General features: G+C 40.6%; 1 protein-coding gene and 1 long non-coding RNA gene across 5 annotated transcripts in view; both read right to left on the bottom strand.

The window, feature by feature from the left end:
• The window catches only part of CSMD1 (CUB and Sushi multiple domains 1), a 1,186,669-nt gene that overhangs the window by 807,423 nt on the left and 354,296 nt on the right, over positions 1–24,950 (bottom strand). For all 4 annotated transcript variants that reach the window (XM_032184761.1, XM_032184762.1, XM_032184764.1 and 1 more), the window contains exon 3: positions 13,804–13,916. In XM_032184761.1, the coding sequence (XP_032040652.1) occupies positions 13,804–13,916 (113 nt within the window). The remainder of the gene's footprint in view (positions 1–13,803; positions 13,917–24,950) is intronic.
• LOC116487661 lies at positions 19,539–20,532 on the bottom strand. The gene is made up of 2 exons (XR_004253090.1): positions 20,482–20,532; positions 19,539–19,605 (listed from the first exon to the last, which is right to left on the bottom strand). It is a non-coding gene; the product is annotated as an uncharacterized LOC116487661 (long non-coding RNA).

The following is a 24,950-nucleotide window of genomic DNA, read 5'->3' as shown; positions in this document are numbered from 1 at the left end:
ATAACTGCACTCAAGAATGGTAACAGTGGGACAGAAAAAAAGTTTCTGCCTTTGTCCAGCAGCAAATGGCTAGCAAAACAAAAAACCCACACAAAAAGTTTGCAGCAATACCTAACCCAACATAATTTCTCACATTTTATTAGTTTTTGGCTAAAGTACATCATGTATTAACTCCCTGCACTTCAGTAAATAACTGTGTGGGTTTTAGGGTTTGGTTTTTGTCTTGTGTTTTTGAAGCCTCCCCCACTTTTGCTTTTCTGAGTGAACAGTACAACATCTGAGGTTCAAAGGCCTGTCAGCTTTTTGGAAACAGATTCTGTTCAATTGCTTCCAAAGCCAAACCCAGTAAACTTCTTTGGTATTTGGGACTGTTAGCAGAATTTCAGGAACAAAGAGAAAAACCTGGGTATATATATATGATTTCTAAATTGATTGTTAAGTCCCATGAACAAAAGCTTGAATTACTAAACCCACAAGTAGTGTATTTTCTCTTCCCACTTACACTCCCTCATCTCTCACAGACAGTAATACTCAGATTCCAAAACAAATGGCAAATTGTCTTTAGTATAGTCCTTATCTTTAAAGGGAAAGAGTCGGTTTATAACTAACATAAAAGCTGATTCTTTAAAATAACCAGGAAATTAGGGGCAGCTAAAATGATGAGATGACTTTGAAGAGGTGGATCATGATCTAAGCACTGCAAAAAGCATTCTTTAAAAGGTGATTATGACATTTAGTTTTGCAACATGCATGACAGCAGAGAAATATTGTGTCTTTTGTTTCATTCATTTTATTTTAAAAGCTACATCTCAAACATGAAAAAGCCTGCTACCAACAAGCATGCAATGAGCATAACAAAGTATAATTTTTAAAACTCGCAGTTATAGCATTCAAGTAGAGGGTCCAAGTAACCACATTGAACAATCTACTCATACACATAACTCAATCCATGCCTGAGTTCTTATATATATATATATATTTATTTTTTTTTTCCTCCTTTCATCTACAGGCTTATTTTGATTTTTAAGCCACTTTGCATGCAAATTTCATCATATAAGTCAGGAAAGGATGGCACATGGATAGGATTTGGGCAATGGTGAAAAATTGAAGGACTAAAAATAAAAAATAAAAACATAATGCTGGAAAAACTGTTTCTTTGCCAAGGTGAAGCCTGATCACATGTAGGACTGAAATCTGTTCCACTTTGTTTTAGTGCACTAATGTTGCCATTTGCTAAACTCCTACAGCAGAGCTGAAGTGACAGCGTTGAAGAGAACTTCAGTATCCTACACACAACAGCTGTCCAATCACCCACAGCCTTATCCTTTCTCCCAAAATGCAGCTCCTCAGTGCTTTATTGCAAATGATATTTTAAAATAAAATCTGCAGGGTACAATTTTAAAAATTAAGGAAGCCGCTACTGAAAAAAAAAAATAGGTTCTGTTACAGCTGCACTGTATCAGAATAAAAAGAAGTGAGAACAAACACCCCTCATTCCTGGTCAGTTTAGATGCCTACTCCACTTACAAGGACATGGGGCCCAATTTAACTGCCTCCCTGTTGGTGTCCACAGCCATCTGATAAAGTTCTGGAGGACACTTGGCCAAATTTCTCTGTGGTGCCTAGGGAGCTGCACATCCAGGGCACATTAAGTTGGCTGCATCTTTTAAGGAATAAGCAAAGTTTCTCACATTTCGCAGCATAAAGCTCAGTTTTCTCATGAGCTCCTGCTTCCAAAAACAGATTTTCATATCAAAACAGAAATGGGAGGGGGAGGCTGCCCCACTTTGTTTTAGAAAGTCTCAGGACTTCTTGCCACATAAAGCAAGAAATAAGATTCCTAAAGAATCACATAACACAATACTGTACAATAATTAAAGACTATCTAAGAAGATAACATTCTCGGTTAAATCATGTTGGAAACAAGAGTGATTTCCATAGAGATGATGCATGTTTTTCTCCTAAAATTTCTTTCAGTTTAAATGCCGACTTTCTGTCAAGCAAGATGCATGATCTAAACCTTAGATTAAAATGCTCAACTTGAAGACAACTAAGTTAGTCTTTCATTGTAAAGTCATCACAAGCAGACAGGCACCTCTGATTTGAGGTGATTCATCTCATGTTAAGATAGGCATCTCATGTTAATCACCTTCAGAAAGTACTTACTGATAGCTCTGCAGACGGCTATCTGGAAGTCAGGGACCTCATCAAGTGAAGCCCCCTCCAGCTGCCTGGAAGTACAGTGAGCAGCAATGACTTCATTTTATCAGTCTGAAGTTTCCTGGATGGTTACAATGGAAACTTTAGGGTACAAAACTGATTTATGCATGAAGTATTTCATAACCATACAGCCCTGTAAGCTGATATTGCCATTCAGGACTGAGACTTGCTACGGTCAGGCTCACTGTCTGAACTTCCCCAAATTTGCCTGCAGCTTTTTTTTCCATTTGGTTTAGCTGTGATAGCAATTTCTTTAATTGACTGTGTCTAAGACTAATTTGTTTTACTTCCCCTCTTCCCCCCCGCCCCCCACCATGGCACAACTGTAGTTTTGTATGGATAGCTCTAGCAAGCAATTATTCCACTCCAAATGAAATATTTACACCTGACACAACACAGTTAAAAGAAATTACAGACCTGGTTTCACTGCAGCAGCTCTGAGAAGTGGAAATACAGGACGCAGCATTGGGGAGCACATGCTGAGATGAGGCAGAGCTGACACTGGAAACCCCACGGCTATAAACAACTTATTCAAAGAAATGCAGACCTGGACAGAACTTGGTTTAGGAGTAACAAATAGTACAAAGTAGTACATAATATGCATAAAGGGCAGAATAGAAATATGGGTAAGACATGGTACTGCACACCAGTGAAGAGGTATAAAACTGTGTTAACAAACATAAACAGCCTCAAGCATATCCTACAGTGAAGATGAAGTTGATTCCATCAACTACTGGAATCAGAGGAGCAGGGAGGGTGAGCATAACACTGGGAAAAGAGGTAGAAACTAGTATGAGTGGGCATAACATTTTAAAATGCATTGTTGTTTATCCTCATCTTTAAAGTTTGTTCTAGACTAATGATCAGATGTTTGAGACTAATTAAACCAAATAACCCTTCATGGGTTTGTAAAGCCACACACACTGCTACCCCTTCCCCATAAACAAGATTTAGTACATCCAAACCTGCTGTTTTAACATTCTTATGATTTTAAGTTTCTAATCCACTGACACCGCACACATGTGCCTTGTTTTGTCAAAAAAACACAAGATAAAGCAGAGATCTACAAGTCAAGAAGATTGTCTAGCCTTCCATGCCTCCCATGGCACTTTCCAGGTCAATCCAATAAGCCAGCTTCGAAGAACCTTAAGGCAAGAACATCTTTCAGAAGTGTACCATGCATGAACAACGAAATAAATGTATTAGGAAGTCTTTCAATATATACCGGATGAAAGATTTCAGAGTGTTTTAAGTTGGTGTTAAAGGGTGCCAATGCAAAAGGCATAGTAACAAGTACTCAAGACAGTTTTGCCAACTCATTTATAGCAATTATGTATACCTAATGGAAATAGTGACATGATTTGGGTGAATAAACACTTGATAATTAGATAAGTAATATACAAAGTAGTTCAGTAATATTGTATGACAACCTGGACTTCTAGCATACACAAGGTGAAGATTTTGTGATAGAGTTTTGTTAAAATCCAAAGTTTCAATTAAATGCAGTGCCTGCGTTAAATGTGATAGTCAACCTACTCCTTTTCTTCACAATTAATAGGTGGGTGACATACCAGCTACTTTATTCATTACTGAACAAGATCAGTGCCTTCGCCAAAATTCAGACATGCTTGTTTTGATGAGTATATTTGGATGCAAAGTTCTAGATCTGTGCCTTATTATCCCAATTACAGAAGAAAAACATGAAAGGTTATGCAAATTAAGCCCTCAATATATGGGAAGAATATGAATAACAAAGTAATTCAAAGTACAATTATTAATAGTTTAAAGTTATACAAGAAGAGATGAAAAGCAAGGTATCTGGCTGTACTTACATGCTAACTATCCATCTAATATAGCAAATTATGCTACATCTAATGAATCAGGTTAATGGCTGCTGGCTTCAGTATGGTAACAAAGCCAAAGATCTATGTTCTGGCCTGCTAACCCACTGGCTTTATTCTGAAAATAACAGTTCCATCCTGCAGCAGTGTACACACTTTGTCTACTTGAAGGAATAAAAATATGCAGACAATGGTTCCAGATGAAATTGGGAATTTTTTCCTACTTTATTTTAGTGAGAAAAGACTTGAAGGCCATAGGTCATCTCTGACATTGTAAGGAGATTTCTAATAAGTATGAAGTAGTTATGAACAGTACATGTTAATAGGAGGCAGAGACTTTATTCTAAAAAGCAGAAATTGTTTCCATATTTAAAAAAAAATCAAGGAAAACAAGCTCAAAAAGAGACTCTACTAAGAAGACTACGGTACAAACTAGAGAACAGATGAGTATGGCTGAAAATGTACTTTTGTCTTAAGAGACAAAATCCCAATACAACTTTCCCTACTTAGTACCAGCCAAATAAACAGCTTTCTTTACAAGACCAGAAATCAAGTAGACCACAGCATCAGACTTATTCAGACTCAAAAACTTGCTGTCAGTTGCATTTCATCTGGGATCTTCATATTAATGTGAGCATTCTGAAGATAAGTGAACTCTGTGGAATATAATTAGACAATGAAGTAGGATTTAACTTTGCAGACAGACTGGGGATAACACATCAAGGAATTCCTTTGATTAATTTGGCAATCCACACAAGACACTAAGAATAAATATTTTATAGTTTCCACATTGGCAAAGAGACAATACAACCAGACCTAAAATTTCAAGCAAAGTTAAGCTTCAACAGAGGACAGGCTCCTTATTTGATACCCTTTCTTGATATTGACATCTTGGTATTTGGCAGCAGTCACTGTTTACAATAAATTTTGAGTCAGGGAAGGAAGGAGGCATAGGCTGCTTAACTGAAATCTTATCTCCAGCAAAAATATAAAGCTATGAACATGAAAAAATATTCCCCCAAATCCCAGTTGGATGTAAAATAGAACAAGCATAAATGCCAGCTATGTTGAGTCACATTGCACAACTTGTTTTAGAAAAGTACTTTGAGAAAAGATGTGTTCCATACATTTCTTACATGGAAGAATTAAAAAAAATAAACTGACTATTCCAGAACTGCGTGTGTTTTGAACTTGTTTCTCAGCAAACTGTTGCTCTAGGAAGCCCTTTTTCCCCCAAAATAATATATATATATTATCTCGAATAGGAGCACAACAGTTTTGTGGAGGGAAGCTTACAATCCCACTAAGTGATTACAAGGTATGAGCCACCGACACAGGTTTGTTACCAGCTCATACACCAAGGACAATGAACACACCAGTTCTGATAAGGATCAGTAAATCACTAGAAGGCACTAAATAACCCCTCACTTCCAGAATCAGAGTCCATTGAAAAGACAGTTCCAAAAACGTATCTTAAATCATGTAATCCCCCTTTCAAAGGCTCATAGCAACACAAAGGCTGTCTTTACATCAGAGATTGAGCTACTCAAGAGCTGGAAAGCAGAATACAGCCCACATAGCTCAATGCTGGAATAAGGCAATAGGCAAGGCTCTTACATAATTATCCCTTCCTTTAGATACATAATTCATTGGTTGATAGATTGATTGATTCATTGATCCAATAGAATCTGATTTTATTTTCCGCCAATTCAAGTAGGATTTATTCAATCAAGTTTCATTACAGTGTCTTTTTTTTTTTTAGGGAAAAAAATCCTAGAACTTCCAATTCAGAATTTTCTGTCTTAAGCAGTCTAGGAGGTAAAACTGCACATCTCTGACTCATGGTCCTTCAAATATTGCTGCAAAGAAACTAAGTCGCTTTTACTGGAGAAAGGAATCTGCACTTCCTTTTGAACAGATGAAGTTACCCATCTTAATTTTTCATAACTAAAGAAGATGTGGAGTACAACTGTTTTAAATATAGTTATCATTTCTCCTCTATACAATATATTGACATATGAGAGACTGGAAAAAGCATATAAGAGTACCTGCCTCTACAGACCAACTTCATTTCCCCATACATTTGTTTCAAGCACTTTTTAAATCTATTCATATGCACTTCAGATCTATTCATACACTTCAGAGAACAAGCTGACTATTTCACCTGTCTCTGCTCATAGAATCACCTTCATACTCTTAAGTTCTCTCAATACTGGTTCTCTAAGCTGGTAGGGCTGAAGTGAACCCTTCTGAAACCTAAATTATTGATGACCTAGATTACAGAATCACAGAATTGTCTAGGTTGGAAGAGACCTCAATATCATCGAGTCCAACCTCTGACCTAACACTAACCAATCCTACACTAAACCATATCCCTAAGCTCTACATCTAAACGTCTTTTAAAGACTTCCAGGGATGGTGACTCCACCACTTCCCTGGGCAGCCTGTTCCAATGTCTAACAACCCTTTCAGTAAAGAAGTTCTTCCTAACATCCAACCTAAAACTCCCCTGGCACAACTTTAGCCCATTCCCCCTCGTCCCGTTGCCAGGCACATGGGAGAATAGACCAACCCCCACCTCGCTACAGCCTCGTGTAAGGTACCTGCAGAGTACGATAAAGTCGCCCCTGAGCCTCCTCTTCTCCAGGCTGAACAAGCCCAGCTCCCTCAGCCGCTCCTTGTAAGACTTGTTCTCCATACCCCTCATCAGCTTTGTTTCCCTTCTCTGGACTCTCTCGAGCACCTCCATGTCCTTCTTGTAGTGAGGGGCCCAAAACTGAACACAGTACTCGAGGTGTGGCTTCACCAGAGCTGAGTACAGGGGGACGATCACTTCCCTAGACCTGCTGGTCACACTGTTTCTCATACAAGCCAGGATGCTGTTGGCCTTCTTGGCCACCTGAGCACACTGCTGGCTCATATTCAGCCGACTATCCACCATCACTCCCAGGTCCTTCTCTGCCTGGCAGCTCTCCAACCACTCATCTCCCACCAGCCTGTAGCTCTGCTTGGGGTTATTGCACCCCAGGTGCAGACCCCGGAACTTGACCTTGTTGAACTTCATGCAGTTGACCTCAGCCCATCAGCCCAGCCTATCCAGATCCTCCTGCAGAGCCTTCCTCTACCCTCGAGCAGATTGACACACGCACCTAACCTGGTGTCATCTGCAAACTTACTGAGGGTGCACTCAATGCCCTCATCCAGATCATCAATGAAGATATTAAAGAGGACCAGCCCCAGTACTGAGCCCTGGGGAACGCCACTAGTGACCTGCCTCCAACTGGATTTGACTCCATTTACCACGACTCTTTGGGCCCAGCTATCCAGCCAGTTTCTAACCCAATGAAGCGTACACCAGTCCAAGCCACCAGCAGACAGTTTCTTGAGGAGAATGCTGTGGGAAACGGTGTCAAAAGCCTTGCTGAAGTCAAGGTAGACCACATCCACAGACATTCCCTCGTCCACCCAGCGCGTCACTTTGTCATAGAAGGAGATCAGGTTTGTCAAGCAGGACCTGCCTTTCATAAAGCCATGCTGACTGGGCCTGATCACCTGCTTGCCCTGCAAGTGCCGCATGATGACTCTCAAGAGGATCTGCTCCATGAGCTTCCCTGGCACTGAGGTCAAACTGACAGGCCTGTAGTTCCCCGGATCTGCCCTCCGGCCCTTCTTGTAGATGAGCGTCACGTTTTCTAGCTGACAGTCAACTGGGACCTCCCCCGATCGCCAGGACTGTTGATAAATGATGGACAGTGGCTTGGCCAGCTCCTCTGCCAGTTCTTTCAGTACCCTCGGGTGGATCCCATCCGGCCCCATCGACTTGTGCACATCCAAGTGCCGTACCAGGTCACCAACCATTTCCTCGTGGATAGTGAAGGCCACATCCTGCTCCCCATCCCCTTTCACCAGCTCAGGGTAAAATTAGCTATCAGAGGTCCCACAGGACCTCTCCTGCTCTGAAATTTTGCTGCTAACATTATCATGATTTACACCCAAGGAATGCCAACTTTGTTTTTAATTGCATTACAATTCCTTCCTGCATTACATCATTAACAGTCATGCAGACTGCATCCTTTCAAAACCATGTTGTTTTTAAGGATGTTTGCTAGCAAGTGGAAAAAACTTTTTCTTCAGTATAAGGACTGCAGTAACTATTAGTAAATTCAGCTGACAAAGGAAATCCCAACTTCATTCATACAAAACAATTACTTCTGCCCCAACAAGATGGAACTGTACATTTCAGCCTCAAAGGATCCCATTTGATTATTTCATTTTTTCCTAACTTTTTGTTTACTTGTCCATGTGTAAACACACAAACAGCTCAATACTTTTACAAATAGCTTAATTTGAAAAGAAAACTACCAAAATAGTGAACAACACAAATTTAACTAAAAATAGAAGAGCAAATACATCAGTCTATCAATAGATGTTATGGCCAAATACACTCGATGATGAGACTATAACCTAAGATGTGTAGCTGCAAAATTATTTTACTATAATATTAAAGAGTTTTGTTTTCCCTGCCCAAGAAATGCCATTAAAGAAGGAAAAAATAGTTTGTGCCTTTACCCTTTAAAAGGATTAAACAGATTTAAATTGAAATTGTACCTTTCTCTGATTATCACTGTAGGGTAGAGAACAGTTATAGATTTGAGAGCAAACAAAGGAATTCTTGTGAGAAAAATACATAATAAATTAAACAATACAGAATGAACTGCTTAGTCTCAATGTCATCATTACATATTCTTTTTTTTTTGGCCCTCTTCAGAGCTGGGTAGGCCAATCTAGTGATGTTCAGGAATAATATTCCAAGTCTCAGAGCATTAGAACAACCAAAATAAGGTATTAGTTAATAGATAGAGTACTTAGTGACTATACCATAAAGATTAGTAGTTGCTTGGCTCTTAAACCATTGCTAGTTACACTCACAGATGAATAGTAAGGGATAGTTATGCATAGAAATCACATAAAAGTTTGCATTTTCTTGCCAGTTTAACTTTCTACTGCTCAACATGAAATATTTGCCTCAGATTACTGAGGCAGATTACTGAACAAGTTTTGAACGCACTTATTCCCAGGGAGTAGTAGCTCTTACTATTGTAGGACAGTGCTTCAAGAACTCTAACTATTGACTATTACAGTCAGACACATGAAGAATAAATAGGAAGCTCTGTCTTGTAATGACCCAGTGAAAACGAGTTTTACTCTTTGAAAAGCACTGAAAAGTCATTTGAGCACTTTGAATAAAAGCAAACAAACCAAGACATCTACTGGAGAAGCTGAGTGAACAAGCAATGTTAGCTTCAGTGCCAAGGCCTATTATCTTGACTGGGTTCATATTAATGGCAAAAAACAGAGTCTCAGGAAAATTATCTTAGTAAGATCATGGAGTCAACACAAGATGTTATTGTCTCCAAGTTGGTTGGGGAAGTGTTTCAAATCTTTTTTTTAATAGGTTGAAATATTGAACCATAATAGAAAACAAAAAAAAAAAAAAAACGCACAAAGTGACAGATATTCAGGGAGAAAAGAATAAACAAGAGGAAAACAAATTTCTTCAAAGGATTTACACTGATTTACCACTACTTTTACCATTGATGCTGAAATGGATTTTAAAAAGCTTCAGGGAAGATGCACAAGCAGGATGAAGTAACTGCCAGTATAAACGTTAATGCTGGGTGTGAGCAGAAAGCTTTGAGAATTCAAAGACCAAAAGAAAAAAGGCAGTATACCCTGAGGGCAGGTAGGATAGAGGGATGTGCAAGAGCTCTTCCTTTGGCAAAGAAAACCTGCTGCTGTAGAACAGAAGTCAAAGGAGGTACTTGCACACATTAAACAACAAGCTAGATGTACCAGACTTGAGCACTGTCCACCACTCTACATGACAAAATGTGTTTAAGGACAAGAACAGCAACAACAACAAATTAAGATAGCTTAAAATGAGACGAGGATTGCTAACTTTCAAGGGCAGTTTAGTGTTTAGTGGCAGAAGTCAGTGTAGCAAAAACTAAAAACCACATTTCATTTTATAGTGATGACTAACAGTGTACCAAGAGTTAAGTTTTTCTACTCTTACAGAATTGCTGCAATTGACAAGTGGATTCCCTGAGCAAATGCATGGCTGAAAACACTAGTTAGTAGAAGAAATATTATATAACAACTCTACCATGAATTAATGAAGTAAACACATGTGAAACACTTCAGATACTGTCATCATCTGAGATTTTTGTTTTGTTTTTCATATTTCCAACCATATGCAAGTGTTTTGTATGGGACAAATACTTTAGACCTTTCCAAAGAAAGCTACTACAACAGCAACGCTGATTTTTTCTTCTGTTTATAGCCCTCAAAGCACCTTTTAAGAATAGTTTGTTAATCCCATTCAAGAAAATCCATTAAATTGATTTTAACAGGAAATAAAATTGTACAAGTTACAAGTATATTATTGTTCTCTCCCTTCTCCACCAAGGACTAAACCTAATGTTCTATATCATGTAAGGCACTGTCAATAAAAAAAAAAAACACATTACAGAAACAGCATTCATCCTTCAACTCCCAAATTCCAAACTTTCAGTCTTGGATTTAATTATTACCGAACAGTGACAACAGTGGTCAACAAATCATTTACCAGGTTAAATAAGTTTACTTCTGAAATTTATAGATATTTTTATATGTATAGTTATACAGTTATATGTATATCCCATCAACAAAACATTCCAGAAAATAAGAGTAAATAAAGCTTCCATCTGTACTGGAAGTTTGGAGTGCTGATGTGATCCTTGTGGATCCCTTCCAACTCAGGATCTATGATCACTGAGAAGACTGAAGCATTACCAGTGTTAAAGTTAAAAATACTAGATTCTCTCATAAACACACGTACAAGGCTGGTGAAACAATGATACAATAAATGAACCTACATTTTAGCTCAAGAACTAGGCAACTGCCTGGCTACATCAGTGTCTTGTAAACACTAGTATATGGCTCTTGCTGGTCTACCGCAACTAAATCAGATTTAGTTAAATATGTATGTTCACATAGTATATGACAGAAAGCAAATCTGGATAGGTTCAAATCACCTTGAAGTACTTGGAATGCTAGTATGTGGTTTCATTGGCTTCATTGTTAATCCACTTATGCATTGTAAAAATACAAAAGACGCACATTTCATTGCTGCACAGGAAGGGAGTTCATGAATCAGGAACATACTCACTAGAACCCACAGATCAGAATCTCAGCACAGGCAATGGCACACAATGCTCCCTCCCAGCAGCAGATCATTGTGAGCTGTATCCTTGGAGCCTGCTGAGTAGGTGCTGGGGTGGTTCGTATCTCTTCTTTCCTGGTTCAGTGCCCTAGCCCCAGTCACCAGGGAGCAAGTGCAGAAGAGCTCCCTGCAGGCATTAAGGGTGAGGCCTCCCAACAACATCCCGTCTGCTCTGCAAAGCATAAACTCAGCACTGCAGAGAATTTAGCCCAGTCTAAGTCTTCTAATAGACAAGAGTCATTTCTGCCAAACCACCCAACATGATCACATTTAAAATATTGACTTGCAATAGCAGAGCTAGCTTTGAAGATGCTTACTATTATATTTTTTTGATTGCATAAGGTAGCACCCCTAATGAGATTAAATTTTCTTATCCAGAAGAGTGGCCTGTCACAAGAGTTAAAAAACACCAGCTTTGCAGACTCACAGAATATAGGAAGTTTATGCAAATTACTTCCTTCATTTTTCCCTGTTCCAATAACTGTTTTTGAGTACTGTAGACTTCTCCATATTCCATACAAAAATTGGTTACAGAACCACTCCCTCCCAGTTTAAAACTGCATTTCTCAAATTATACTACAGCCACATAGTGCTCCAAAGTCTTAAGTGGCAGCAATCAGTAACAATTTAACATACACATACTAATGCTTTCAACTGAACAGTAATCCACTTACTCCACAGAAGAATGAAAAAGCTAGCTAAAAGCAGGGATAACTAGATACTTTTACTAAAAGCAAACTAGCTCAGGGATAGATAACCAGCAGAGTGGCTATAAAGACTTACAGTGACTAGTAATATCTGGCTGTATTCCCATGTCCCAAAGGGGCTGATCTGATACCTGCTATATATGGAACAGGAGCCAAAAGGGGTCACTCAAAAAAAAAAAAAAAAAAGAGGCAGGGACAGTTACAGGTATTCTTGATCTATGAGCTTTCAATAAGCCTATTGTCCCTTACAGCAGTCATGTTTGATACAGAACTCATTCTGAGTCCTCATAAAATAAACACCTAACCCCTGACTACTGCAAAGCCTTCTCAAACCACTGCCAGTCCATACTCTGTGACACTGTCACTGGAGAGTTATCCACCATTTTGGGGGAGCTGAATGTCATATTTCAAAGTCAATTTAAAGCTCATGCACAGTGCCAGGCTTACAGAAATAAATATGGAAGGGGGCAGTGTTGTTTAATCGGAGAATGGCACTATTTTTCAATGTTAATTACAGCTCTTCCTGCCCTTTTTTTTTTTTTTTTAAAACCCCCACAAGAATGTAGGCCAGCAGGAAGTGTCATTATCTTACAGCCTGTGGCTCTGTGCATGTTCCTAAGTTGACAGTCAAGAGATGTCCTTTAGCATTCTTCATGTCTTTTTCCGTACAAAAAAAAAAAAAAGCGACGACTGCTCAACTTGCATAAAAGGATGAAATGTGCTATCATACTGCTAGAAGAGAAAGATACACATATGTAGAAAACAACTTCCTACTGAGAAAACAGCGATGGTTCCTGGTGTTTATGATATCTGAAGGACCTTCTCAGCTTATCAAATAAAACTTAAAGAATACTAAAATGAAACTTTCCTCACAGCCCTCACCCAAATATAGACCAAGTAAAAAGAAAACCAAGAGAAAGAAAGAGGCAGTCCTGTTATTCAGCTAACAAGGTTATGGAGGACAACGGAAAAGGGGAATAGCAAACAGGAAAAGAAAGATACTCCTGGGCTACCCACACCAACCAGAAAAAGCACAGAAAGTTAATAACACACATCAAACTAGTCTTCACACTCAGTTTGAGCGTGATCCTGAAGTTATATTCAAAACACCTTCACTATCCAACTCTAAGCAGAGTTTACATATCTCAAAGTCTTTTGTACAAGTCATCATATTACAGAAATTGATTCAGTCTGGTTTTATGGCTTAAGTCTTGAAGACATTAAAAGCTTGGCCTCACTTTTCCCCTCAGAACTGTGCAGTCATCACCATACTGTAACATCTTCCATAGAACTGGCTTTGAACTGCTTTGCTTTTTGAAATCAAACAAACAAAAAACCCTTGTATGTACATATACATACATTTTCCCCCTAAGAAGATTACCGATTGATTTTTCAGGATGAGTTAGGATCCATATCTCATCTCATTTTTATCATTAAACCCCTTTAGTCAGGCATTGCCTAAAGAAGTTGTCAAAATAAATTTAGGAAATAATAAGAAACCCATTTAAACATAAGCATTTCTGAATCCAGCTTTAGAAACCCAATCAATTTGATTAAAAATCACTGCAGAAATTAAAATATTAGTTTGATTGAATTCAATTTCAAAATCAAGACTATGACTACGATGTAGTAAAATTTAATTATGCCAGAAAAAAAGTTTATGCAATAGTCAATGATCATTCAAACCCCAAACAATGAAAACTGAAGCACATTTCAACATCAAAAACATATGTCAAGTAAAATAAAGACCAAGTAGAAAAATAATTCTTACCTTCATAGATAGCTTTGAAACCTTGTGCACTAACAGCAAAGTCTGTGGTGAAACAGAGGGTGAGGATAGATCCTGTGCTCACAATAGATGATGGCAGCTGAAATCCAGATAACCTGCACAATAAAAAAGGCACAAACAGTTAAAACCTTTAAAATAAAGCTCTCTTCATATGAATTAAATGTGTTTAGCCTTATAACTTCACGTTCCCACAACCAAGCAGCCAATATGTTATGTTTTTTTGCTCCTCTTGCAATAAATATTCACTGCAAAATTTCAACATGTTCTTGAGCTTTTTAGCCCTATTTTAACCCTTCTGCCTGTGCACTTTCCAAGACAGCTCACTGAAATATGTGTTTGAAACTATCAGAAACAAAGAATTTTTGGATTGGATTCATTTTAAGATCAATATATGTAAGTTTAGGGCACCAGAAGTAGATAACCAGGTCTTGATTCACAGAGCTATTTGATAGTTTGGACTATCCCATCTGTCCTCCAGCTGCTTCCTCAGAAAAACAAGGATCTTATATGTTCCACTGTTAACTGGCTGTTCTGTCACCTGACTGGAATACCAAAGAAAACTTCCATCTTACAACTTCAAGAAGAAACATACCTTCCATTTCCCATCTTACAGGCATTCATACCTTTAGATAAAAACAGAATTTTGGACATACTATCCTTATGCTGCAATACCAGTTCTAAGTTAATTTCTCCAAACAAATGTTTTGATGCATTGAGGATAAAACAGATGGAGAAAAAAAAAAAAATGTTTACTTTTTTATTGAAACATCAATAAAGACAATTTGTTACACCTGGTTGACATTGATTAGATGGATGAGGAGCCCACTGAGAGCTTATAGGGCAGGATTAAATGCCTTCAAGTGCAGGGACAGACAGGTGACAATATAATGGGGGGTCTGCTACAGACCACCTAACTGAGATGACTGAGTAGACAAAGCCCTCTATGGACAGATAGGAGCAGCCTCACATTCACAAGCCCTTGTCCTCATGGAGTTTTCAACCACCCCAGTATCCACTGTAGGGACAACACAGCAGGCTTTAGAAGTGGGTGAACCTGATGAAGTTCAACAGGGCCACATGCAAGGTCCTGTATCTGGGTTAGGGCAATCCCAAGCACGAACACAGGCTGGGTGGAGAATGGATTGAGAGCAGCCCTGAGGAGAAGGACCTGGGGGTGTTGAGGTTTAGATTAGATACAATGAAGAAATTCTTTATTCAGAGGGTGGCAAAGCACTGGAACAGACTGCCCAGAGGAGCTGTGCATGCCCCATCCCTGGAAGCATTCAAGGCCAAAATTCTTGTGTTCAGACTTGCTAGCGGCTTCTTGGAAGGAAAAAAAAAAAAAACACAAACAAAACAAACAAAAAAAAAAACCATTTTGATAGAGTTGTAATTTGGATAGTTAAGAAAAACTGTGCCTTTAAAAAAAATCTTCTTTGCCTTTGAAGTTTACTTTATGCTATAGTTCATTAATGGCATCTGGAACTGCAGTGGATAAACACCTAAACAGCACACTAGTACAACAGATACACTGAACTACAAGTTCTGTGCAAAATTGGGTTTATTTAGGACCACCTTCAGTTCTCATATATAAAAATATCCAAGGTGAACACCATGCTTGAATTACAGGAGTCAGGTGGTACCCAGTCTCTTTCCAATTTTGAGGTTTGGAAAATAGGAGTGACTCTGATGAGTCAAAGATCGAAGTCAGTGAGGAGAGCTTTAAATGTTGATGAAGGCATATAGCTTTTTTCTGACTTCTGTTGCTTTGGCTTTCTGCTATTTATTTCTTTTTAAACGTTGTCTCCCATGTGCTAATTAACTGTTTGCTTTAATCTTTTCACCTTCTGTGTACTTGTCAACCTATTACTCCTTTTTCTTTCCACCTCATTAACTCCAATTCTGGAATTAACCAACTTGATTTTTTCCCCTCAATCCACAAGCCCCAGAACTACCATGAGGCTTGCCACATCTTATGTTCAGGCTTTTGCATGTTCCATTACCTTCACTATCTATTTAGATGTTGCAGTTTTTAGTGAAACGTGCTTCTTGCTCTATTTTAATAAATCATAGTGGTTATCACTACTGCCCTACATCTGTAGTGTACTGTTATGACAGCTCATCATTAATTTATATTATGTATTTTCTGATCTAACATCTGGTTTTTTCCTTCTTTGAGAAGTGATTTAAAAGACCTGTGTTTCAGGAAACTTGTGTCTATTCTGGGGGAAAGAAAGTCAGGTTGAAACAGAAGATAGAAGGAGATGCCTCAACACATTGCCCTACATAGGCAAAAAAAAAAAAAAAGTATAAATGCAGAACCACACAGCTTGAGCTACCTCATTCCTGATCATCGTCTGCTCCATTTGACATGACTTTAGTTCATATAAATGAACCCATTTGAGTAGTGACTGGACAGCTTAAACTCCTGTTGTTGTTTTTAGGCCTGCTTGTTTTGATTCTGTTACAATAATATCACTCCTCTAATATGGACTCTTCAGCTGTTCAGTAAGTTTCTGTACCATCCTCCTTGAAATACTAGTTCATTTGTTAAGTTAATTGACATTGAAGTTCACATTAAAGGAAGACAAATAGTTCTTTTACACTTTTAATCAGTACACCTAAATATTTTACAACCTACAAAAAGGCAAGCATGTGGTAAACTTAAAGGAGATAATACATCAACTTGAAATATGTTTCTTAGGATCACAACAATACCAAAAACTTGCAAAAAGATTATGGGAAAGCCTCCAATTGAAGAATTCTGTGTTTCTGTTGTTAAACAGATTGCCTGGGTGCCTCTACAGTAGTCTTGCTGTCTGGAATACTTCAGAAAGCATTTTTTTCATAGTACTCGAATTCAGTGACATCAAATGCCATGAAAGTGAGAGCAAACTAAAACTAGACAGCAAATTCTTCAAGGTAATTTCTGGAAGTAAAACGCTGCTAACCTAACAAGTCACCTCCCTCCCCTTAAAAAACACCTTTTCTAGGTAATTATAGAATATGAATCATAATTTGTTTTGCACATTCACTTCATTATGTGAACAAAAACACAATCACATGTTGCTTTAATTTGGAAGTGTACTTTGGCAACTAACATCCAGGACTTAACTGCATAAGAACGGGAGCTGTTTAGATGTACTGGTGTGTGCCAAGAAAGCAGAATTGTTTCAAGTGCCCTGCTATTAAGACATCCATTTGATAAACTTGCACTACTTCATACTGAGCATGAGAATACTTTAAAATATTGATACTTCCTTAACTTTCAGTAGCATGAATTGGCATAAAATGCACACTAATGCATTCTTAAACCATAGAGGAAATGTACTTTGCTTGTCTGTAATGAAGAAACAAAATATCTAATTGGAAACACAATGGTACACCAGTACTGACTTTAGCCTTCAACCAAGAAACAAATATTTGATCCTGTGTTGTCATCTCTAAACTTGCTGCAGCAAGTACCTTGGAGGGCTGCCAAGATGTCCAGGGGCCTGGAGCACACAATGTACAAGGAGCATCACAGGGAATATATGTTGAGTCCTTACAAGATGACAACTAAAAGGTGAACCTTACTTCTGTCTTCTTACTGCTACCTATTGAGACAGCATAGAAAACGACAATGCAGTTTGAAAAAAGAAACTAGATCTGAAGATGAGAAGAAAGACAAGTGGCCACAAGAGAAAACTCAGTTTTATACTAGGAAAAAGCATTCACCATGATGGCGGTCAAACGTTGGACCAGCTTCCTAAGAAGATCTGGTACCTCCATCCCTGGAGATGCTGAAAACCCAACAGAATCACACACAGAATCATCTAGGTTGGAGGAGACCTCAAGATCACCGAGTCCAACCTCTGACCTAACACTAACAAGTCCTCCACTAAACCATATCCCTAAGCTCTACATCTAAACGTCTTCTAAAGACCTCCAGGGGTGGTGACTTCACCACTTCCCTGGGCAGCTCGTTCCAATGTCTAACAACCCTTTCAGTAAAGAAGTTCTTCCTAACATCCAACCTAAAACTCCCCTGGCACAACTTTAGCCCATTCCCCCTCGTCCTGTCACCAGGCACGTGGGAGAACAGACCAACTCCCCACCTCACTACAGCCTCATGTAAGGTACCTGCAGAGTGCGATAAAGTCGCCCCTGAGCCTCCTTTTCTCCAGGCTGAACCAGCCCAGCTCCCTCAGTCGCTCAGTCTCAGGTGACCCTGCTCAGTCTCTTGGTAACACTGCACCTATGTGGTCAAGCCCCTTGCAGTGCATAAGGAAGCTCTTTGTGAATCCTCTAGAGAGTTACACAAATGGCTTGGTACAGCTAGAGATTAAAATGTAACCCAAAACCAGAAGCGTACCCCACCACATCCCAAAAACAAGTTAGCCAGCAACCTCTGCTAAATAACATTCTATTAAGGGAATTCCAAGCACTTAAGATTATAAGACTACAAGGTCTAAAGACTCTACAGCCAGCAAAACGTCAGAAAAAAAGCTCCAGAAATATAAGAAACTGTCCCTAGCCCTGAAAAAGACTACACCTTACATGTCTACTCCTGCTGTTTTCAGATACTTACTGGCACAGGGAACTCAGATGATACATTTCCCCTAAACCCTGTCTCATCACTTTAAAACCAAGGCTGTAACTTTGATAATATTTGACATACAGGTCACATCAGCCCATACACTCTGACCCACCTAAAGAATCCTGCAAGGGGCTGAAGGAAAAACAAAACACTTACCACCCAAAGAACAGCTCTGGCAGAAGAAACTCTCAGGGGCTGGGGGAGGAAGGGGGGGGGCACCTGCAGCTTATATATCATTAGGCCCACCTGTCACCCAACCAATCACCTGGGAAAGGGTGATTGGTTGGGGGCAAAGCAAAAAAAAAAAAAAAAAAAAAAAAAAAGTAGAAGTCAAACAAAACCAACACAGCTGCTGCTGATCTTGCTTATCTGGCTTAGCTCAACAGTGTGCAAAGCAGAGCACAGAGGACTGGTCTGTTTCTAAAAGCAACAATTCCCATGCCCTTGCTTCAGCTTTGAAAATTGGAAGGACAAAATGACCAAGTAACTAACTGAAACTATTTCAACTGGAATTAGCTCAAACTGTTCTTCACACTTCCTTTATACTCAGGATGGATGAAGACATCTCTATATTAATTCTCTTAGATTTATAGCTGCAATAAGAGAGCAATAAGGTCGCCCCTGAGCCTCCTCTTCTCCAGCCTGAACAAGCCCAGCTCCCTCAGCCGCTACTCGGAGGACTTGTTCTCCAGGCCCCTCACCAGCTTCGTCGCCCTTCTCTGGACCCGCTCAAGCACCTCAATGTCCTTCTTGTAGTGAGGGGCCCAAAACTGAACACAGTACTCGAAGTGCGGCCTCACCAGAGCTGAGTACAGGGGGACGATCACTTCCCTAGACCTGCTGGTCACACTGTTTCTTATGCAAGCCAGGATGCTGTTGGCCTTCTTGGCCACCTGAGCACACTGCTGGCTCATATTCAGCTGACTATCCACCATCACTCCCAGTTCCTTCTCTGCCTGGCAGCTCTCCAACCACTCATCTCCCAGCCTGTAGCTCTGCTTGTTTTTTTTTTTTTTTTTGTTTTGTTTTGTTTTGTTTTGTTTTGTTTTTGTTGTTGTTTTTGTTTGTTTTTTGTTTTGTTTTTGTTTGTTTGTTTTTTTTTGTGTGTGTTTCTTTTTTTGTTTGTTTTTTTTTTTGGGGGGTTGTTATGGGATGAACTTATAGGGTCATTAAGTGATGAGCTTATAGGGTCATTATGGGATGAACTTACGGGGTCTTTTGAGGTCATTATAGGACAACCTCATAGTGTCATTACAGGATGGCCTTATAGGGTCATTATGGGACAACCTTATAGGGTCTTCTGGGGTTATAATGGGATGGTCTTATAGGGTCATTATGGGATGAAGTTATGGGGTCATTATAGGGCAACTTTATGGGTCATCATAGGACAACCTTATAGCGTCACTATAGGGCAACATTTGGGGTCACTATGGGATGAATTTATGGGGTCGATATAGGACAACATTATGGGGTTGTTGTAGGACATCCTTATAGGGCCGTTATAGGACAACATACGGGGTCGCTATAGGACGAGCTTATGGGACCGTTACAGAACGACCCTATAGAACCATTATAGGGCCATTATATGGCCAGGAAGAGCTCGACGGGGCAATGGTCACTCTCCATCACCTTATTGAGGATCTTACTATCGCACAGCGCGCTGGCCAGCCGCCGGGACAGCAGGCAGGAGTCGAGGCGCCACCCCACAGGGGTATGGGGCCGGGGGGCGCCCCACCCCATAACCACCCCGTAACCACCCCATATAGAAAACAATGACGTCATTTATTGTAATTTTGGGTGGGTTTCAGACATTTTGGGTTGGCGTTGAACCCAACTCAAGACGCAAACCCAATGGAAGGACCTAACGGGGTCATTATAGGGTGAGTTATGGGGTAGTTATGGGATGAACTTATAGGGTCATTTTGGGATGAGTTATGGGGTCGTTTTTGGGTTGTTATAGGATGATTTTATGGGGTCATTATGGGGTCTTTTGAGGTCGTTATAGGACGACCTCAGTGTCATTATAGGATGAGCTTGTAGGGTCATTATGGGACGATCTTATAGGGTCGCTATAAGACAACCTTATAGGGTCTTTTGGGGTCATTATAGGATGAACTTATGGGGAACTTATACAACATGTGAAACTGAGCACATGGTAACAGGGCCCTGAACAGCATAATCCACCTTCAGATTTGGCTCCAATTTCAATAGGAAATAAGATCAGATAACCATACTCTCTCCTAAATTACTCAATGAATCCATGACCCACAAGAAAGGTATTGCCACAGTCTCTACCACAAGCTACAATAGAAGCCAGCACACTCAATAGTTCATGAGGAAATATGCAAGTATTATCAGACTAACAAGTTTATTAAGGACTGAATTTTTGCTGAGTGTAATTAAGAAGTTTTAGTAAGTCCCAACTGTCCACATAGCAACTGACCCGCATTCAAGTGCAGTTAATTTGAACGGGTCTTCACAGGTGTTTCAAAGGCACCCCGACATAAAAGTAACTCTGTTCCTCTTCCCTTCAACTATAACTATAACGTTCTTGTTCCCAGTCCTATCACTACATGATTTATTATTTTTAAATAAGAAATATTTTGCACTGCCCTCCTGGTTGAGGTGGTTAGATGAGGAACATCTAGAACAGCAGCTAGAGCAACTCCACCAGAAACAGATATCCAACATGGAGAATCTCATTTCTTCAGTCCACATTAGCAAGAACATGTACCAATTCCACAATTGCCAATAAACAGTGTATACATGGGGAGGCAAAAATAGAAGCACCTTAAGCATTTTATTTGCTAAATGTAGTACTAACTGATGTATTCAGGTTATCATGTGTGAAAATTTCATTAATGGTTAAGAAGTTATTTTGGGTAATCTAAGAGTGGAAAAAACACAGTAAAAAAAAACAAAAACAAAAACAAAAACAAAAACAAAAACAAAAACAAAAACAAACAAAAAAAAACCAACTTAGACAGAGGGACTTCTTCTTAAGGACCAGTTCTTTTTTCGAATTAGGCCAATAAAATCAATGAAAACTAGGTTTAGAAAGAGAATCAGATTTGTTACAGATCTTTAGAGCTGTTCCTGGCATGTGTGTGTGCATGCAAGACCTCATATCTGTACAGCTTGTTCCCTGGAGGATTCTTGAAAGAAATAGCTAACTTCAGACAACTTTTTGGTCAAATGAAGTGTAGTTATCAGATACCAATGGCAAAAGCTATTCACTAAAAGGATCAATGCCATTAATAGCAAGGTAATAAGTAAGTCCAAGTTCCAATGAATTACCCCTAAAGCAATTTTAGGCAAACCAGCAACAAATGCAAACCTGAGATTTTTTTTTTTCCCAAGTCTATGATAAAATCAGATTTACTTTCTTCTGTAAAGTGGTAGAGGTCATCAACTGCCACATGAAACACCACAGAGCTGTCTGCCATCACTGTCACAGCTTTTTCAGGATTTATACACTATTCCTGAATTTGTCATTAGATCGACGACATCCTTAAGTTCATTATCAAACTTGCCATAACATATAAAAACAGCTACATGGAGGTGCTGCCTCAAAGATTGTGTTGATCAGTAACGCATCAGAAGGTGAGGCAACTCAAAGGGAACTCTGACAAACTAGAACTTCAGACTACTGCAGTTCTCCAGAATTATCTCACTCACATTTTGTTCAATGGGGGATTGTCCTTGAACTTTGCTCTCAATAAAGAGCAAGGAAAAAAACTCCTTTATGTATTTTTTTTTTTTAAGAGATCCAACATCACCAAGTCGATAACATGCTATCAATGGTCTGAATTTAAAAAACAAACAAACAAACAAACAAACAAACAAAAAAAAACAATCAAGGTATGACTATGGATTCCTGGATATCACAGAATCACAGAATTTTCTAGGTTGGAAGAGACCTCAAGGTCATCGAGTCCAACCTCCAACCTAACGCTAACAGCCCTCCACTAAACCATATCCCTAAGCTCTACGTCTAAGCGTCTTTTGAAGACTTCCAGGGATGGTGACTCCACCACTTCCCTGGGCAGCCTGTTCCAGTGCCTCACAACCCTTTCAGTGAAGAAGTTCTTCCTAACATCTAACCTAAAACTCCCCTGGCTCAACTTAAGCCCATTCCCCCTCGTCCTGTCACCAGGCACGTGGGAGAACAGGCCAACCCCCACCTCGCTACAGCCTCCCTTGAGGTACCTAAAAAGAGCGATAAGGTCACCCCTGAGCCTCCTCTTCTCCAGCCTGAACAAGCCCAGCTCCCTCAGCCGCTCCTCGTAGGACTTGTTCTCCAGGCCCCTCACCAGCTTTGTCACCCTTCTCTGGACCCGCTCAAGCACCTCAATGTCCTTCTTGTAGCGAGGGGCCCAAAACTGAACACAGTACTCGAGGTGCGGCCTCACAAGAGCTGAGTACAGGGGGACGATCACCTCCCTAGCCCTGCTGGTCACACTGTTCCTGATACAAGCCAGGATGCCGTTGGCCTTCTTGGCCACCTGAGCACACTGCTGGCTCATATTCAGCCGACTATCCACCATCACTCCCAGGTCCTTCTCTGCCTGGCAGCTTTCCAACCATTCCTCTCCCAGCCTGTAGCTCTGCTTGGGGTTATTGCGCCCCAGGTGCAGGACCCGGCACTTGGCCTTGTTAAACGTCATGCAGTTGACCTCAGCCCATCAGCCCAGCCTATCCAGATCCTCCTGCAGAGCTTCCCTACCCTCAAGCAGATCGACACACGCACCTAACTTGGTGTCATCTGCGAACTTACTGAGGGTGCACTCGATGCCCTCGTCCAGATCATCGATGAAGATATTAAAGAGGACCGGCCCCAGCACTGAGCCCTGGGGGACGCCACTAGTGACCTGCCTCCAACTGGACTTGGCTCCATTCACCACGACTCTTTGGGCCCGGCTATCCAGCCAGTTTCTAACCCAACGAAGCATACGCCAGTCCAAGCCAAGAGCAGCCAGTTTCTTGAGGAGAATGCTGTGGGAGACAGTGTCAAAAGCCTTGCTGAAGTCAAGGTAGACCACATCCACAGCCTTTCCCTCATCCACCCAGCACGTCACTCTGTCATAGAAGGAGATCAGGTTCGTCAGGCATGACCTGCCTTTCATAAAGCCATGCTGACTGGGCCTGATCGCCTGCTTCCCCTGCAAGTGCTGCATGATGATGACTCTCAGGAGGATCTGCTCCATGAGCTTTCCTGGCACTGAGGTCAAACTGACAGGCCTGTAGTTTCCCGGGTCTGCCCTCCGGCCCTTCTTGTAGATGGGCGTCACGTTTGCTAGCCGCCAGTCGATTGGGACCTCCCCCGATAGCCAGGACTGTTGATAAATGATGGACAATGGCTTGGCTAGCTCCTCTGCCAGTTCCCTCAGTACCCTTGGGTGGATCCCATCCGGCCCCATCAACTTGTGCACATCTAAGTGCCGTAGCAGGTCACCAACCAGTTCTTCATGGATAATGAGGGCCACATCCTGCTCCCCATCCCCTTCCACCAGCTCAGGGTACTGAGTATCCAGAGAACATCCGGTATTGCTGCTAAAGACTGAGGCAAAGAAGGCATTGAGCACCTCCGCCTTTTCCTCATCTCTTGTAACTAAGTTTCCCCCCGCATCCAGTAAAGGATGGAGATTCTCCTTAGTCCTCCTTTTTGTGTTGATGTATTTATAGAAACGTTTTTTGTTATCTTTAACGGCAGTAGCCAGATTGAGCTCCAGATGAGCTTTGGCCTTCCTAATTTTGTCCCTGCACAGCCTCGCTACTTCTTTAAAGTCCTCCTTAGTGGCCTGCCCACTTTTCCAAAGCTTATAAACCCTCTTTTTCCTCCTAAGATCAAGCCACAATTCTCTGTTGAGCCAGGCCGGTCTTCTTCCCCGCCAGCTCGTCTTTGGGCACGTGGGGACAGACCGTTCCTGCGCCATTAAGACTTCCCTCTTGAAGAGCACCCAGCCTTCCTGGACCCCTCTGCCCTTCAGAACCACCTCCCAAGGGACTCCACCAACCAGTGTCCTGAGCAGCTCAAAGTCAGCCCTCCGAAAGTCCAATACAGCGGTTTTACTGGTCCCCTTCCTGGCCTCGCCAAGAATAGTGAACTCCACCATTTCGTGGTCACTCTGCCCAAGACAGCTCCTGACGATCACGTCCTCCACCAGTCCTTCTCTGTTTGTGAAGAGAAGGTCTAGCGGGGCACCACCCCTGGTAGGTTCACTAACCAGCTGCGTCAGGAAGCTATCTTCCACGCTCTCCAGAAACCTCCTAGACTGCTTTCTCAGGGCTGTGTTGTGCTTCCAGGATATGTCAGGGAAGTTGAAGTCCCCCACGAGTACAAGAGCTGATGATTTTGCAACCTCTGTCAGCTGCCTGTAGAATTCCTCATCCGTCTCTGAAGTGTCTCCTTCTTCTGACAGAACTTCTCTCTACTGCATTATACTGTGTATTTCTGCATGATTTCTACCCATTACACAAAAAGTACAGTAACAGAAATGGCTTCATATGTTTCTGTACTAAATGACATTAAAAGAAAACATTGTCTAAT

The sequence above is a fragment of the Aythya fuligula genome, chromosome 3, assembly GCF_009819795.1.
Source record: "Aythya fuligula isolate bAytFul2 chromosome 3, bAytFul2.pri, whole genome shotgun sequence".
In the NCBI taxonomy this organism is placed as follows: Eukaryota; Metazoa; Chordata; class Aves; order Anseriformes; family Anatidae; genus Aythya; species Aythya fuligula.
This window is presented reverse-complemented; position numbering and strand designations above follow the sequence as displayed.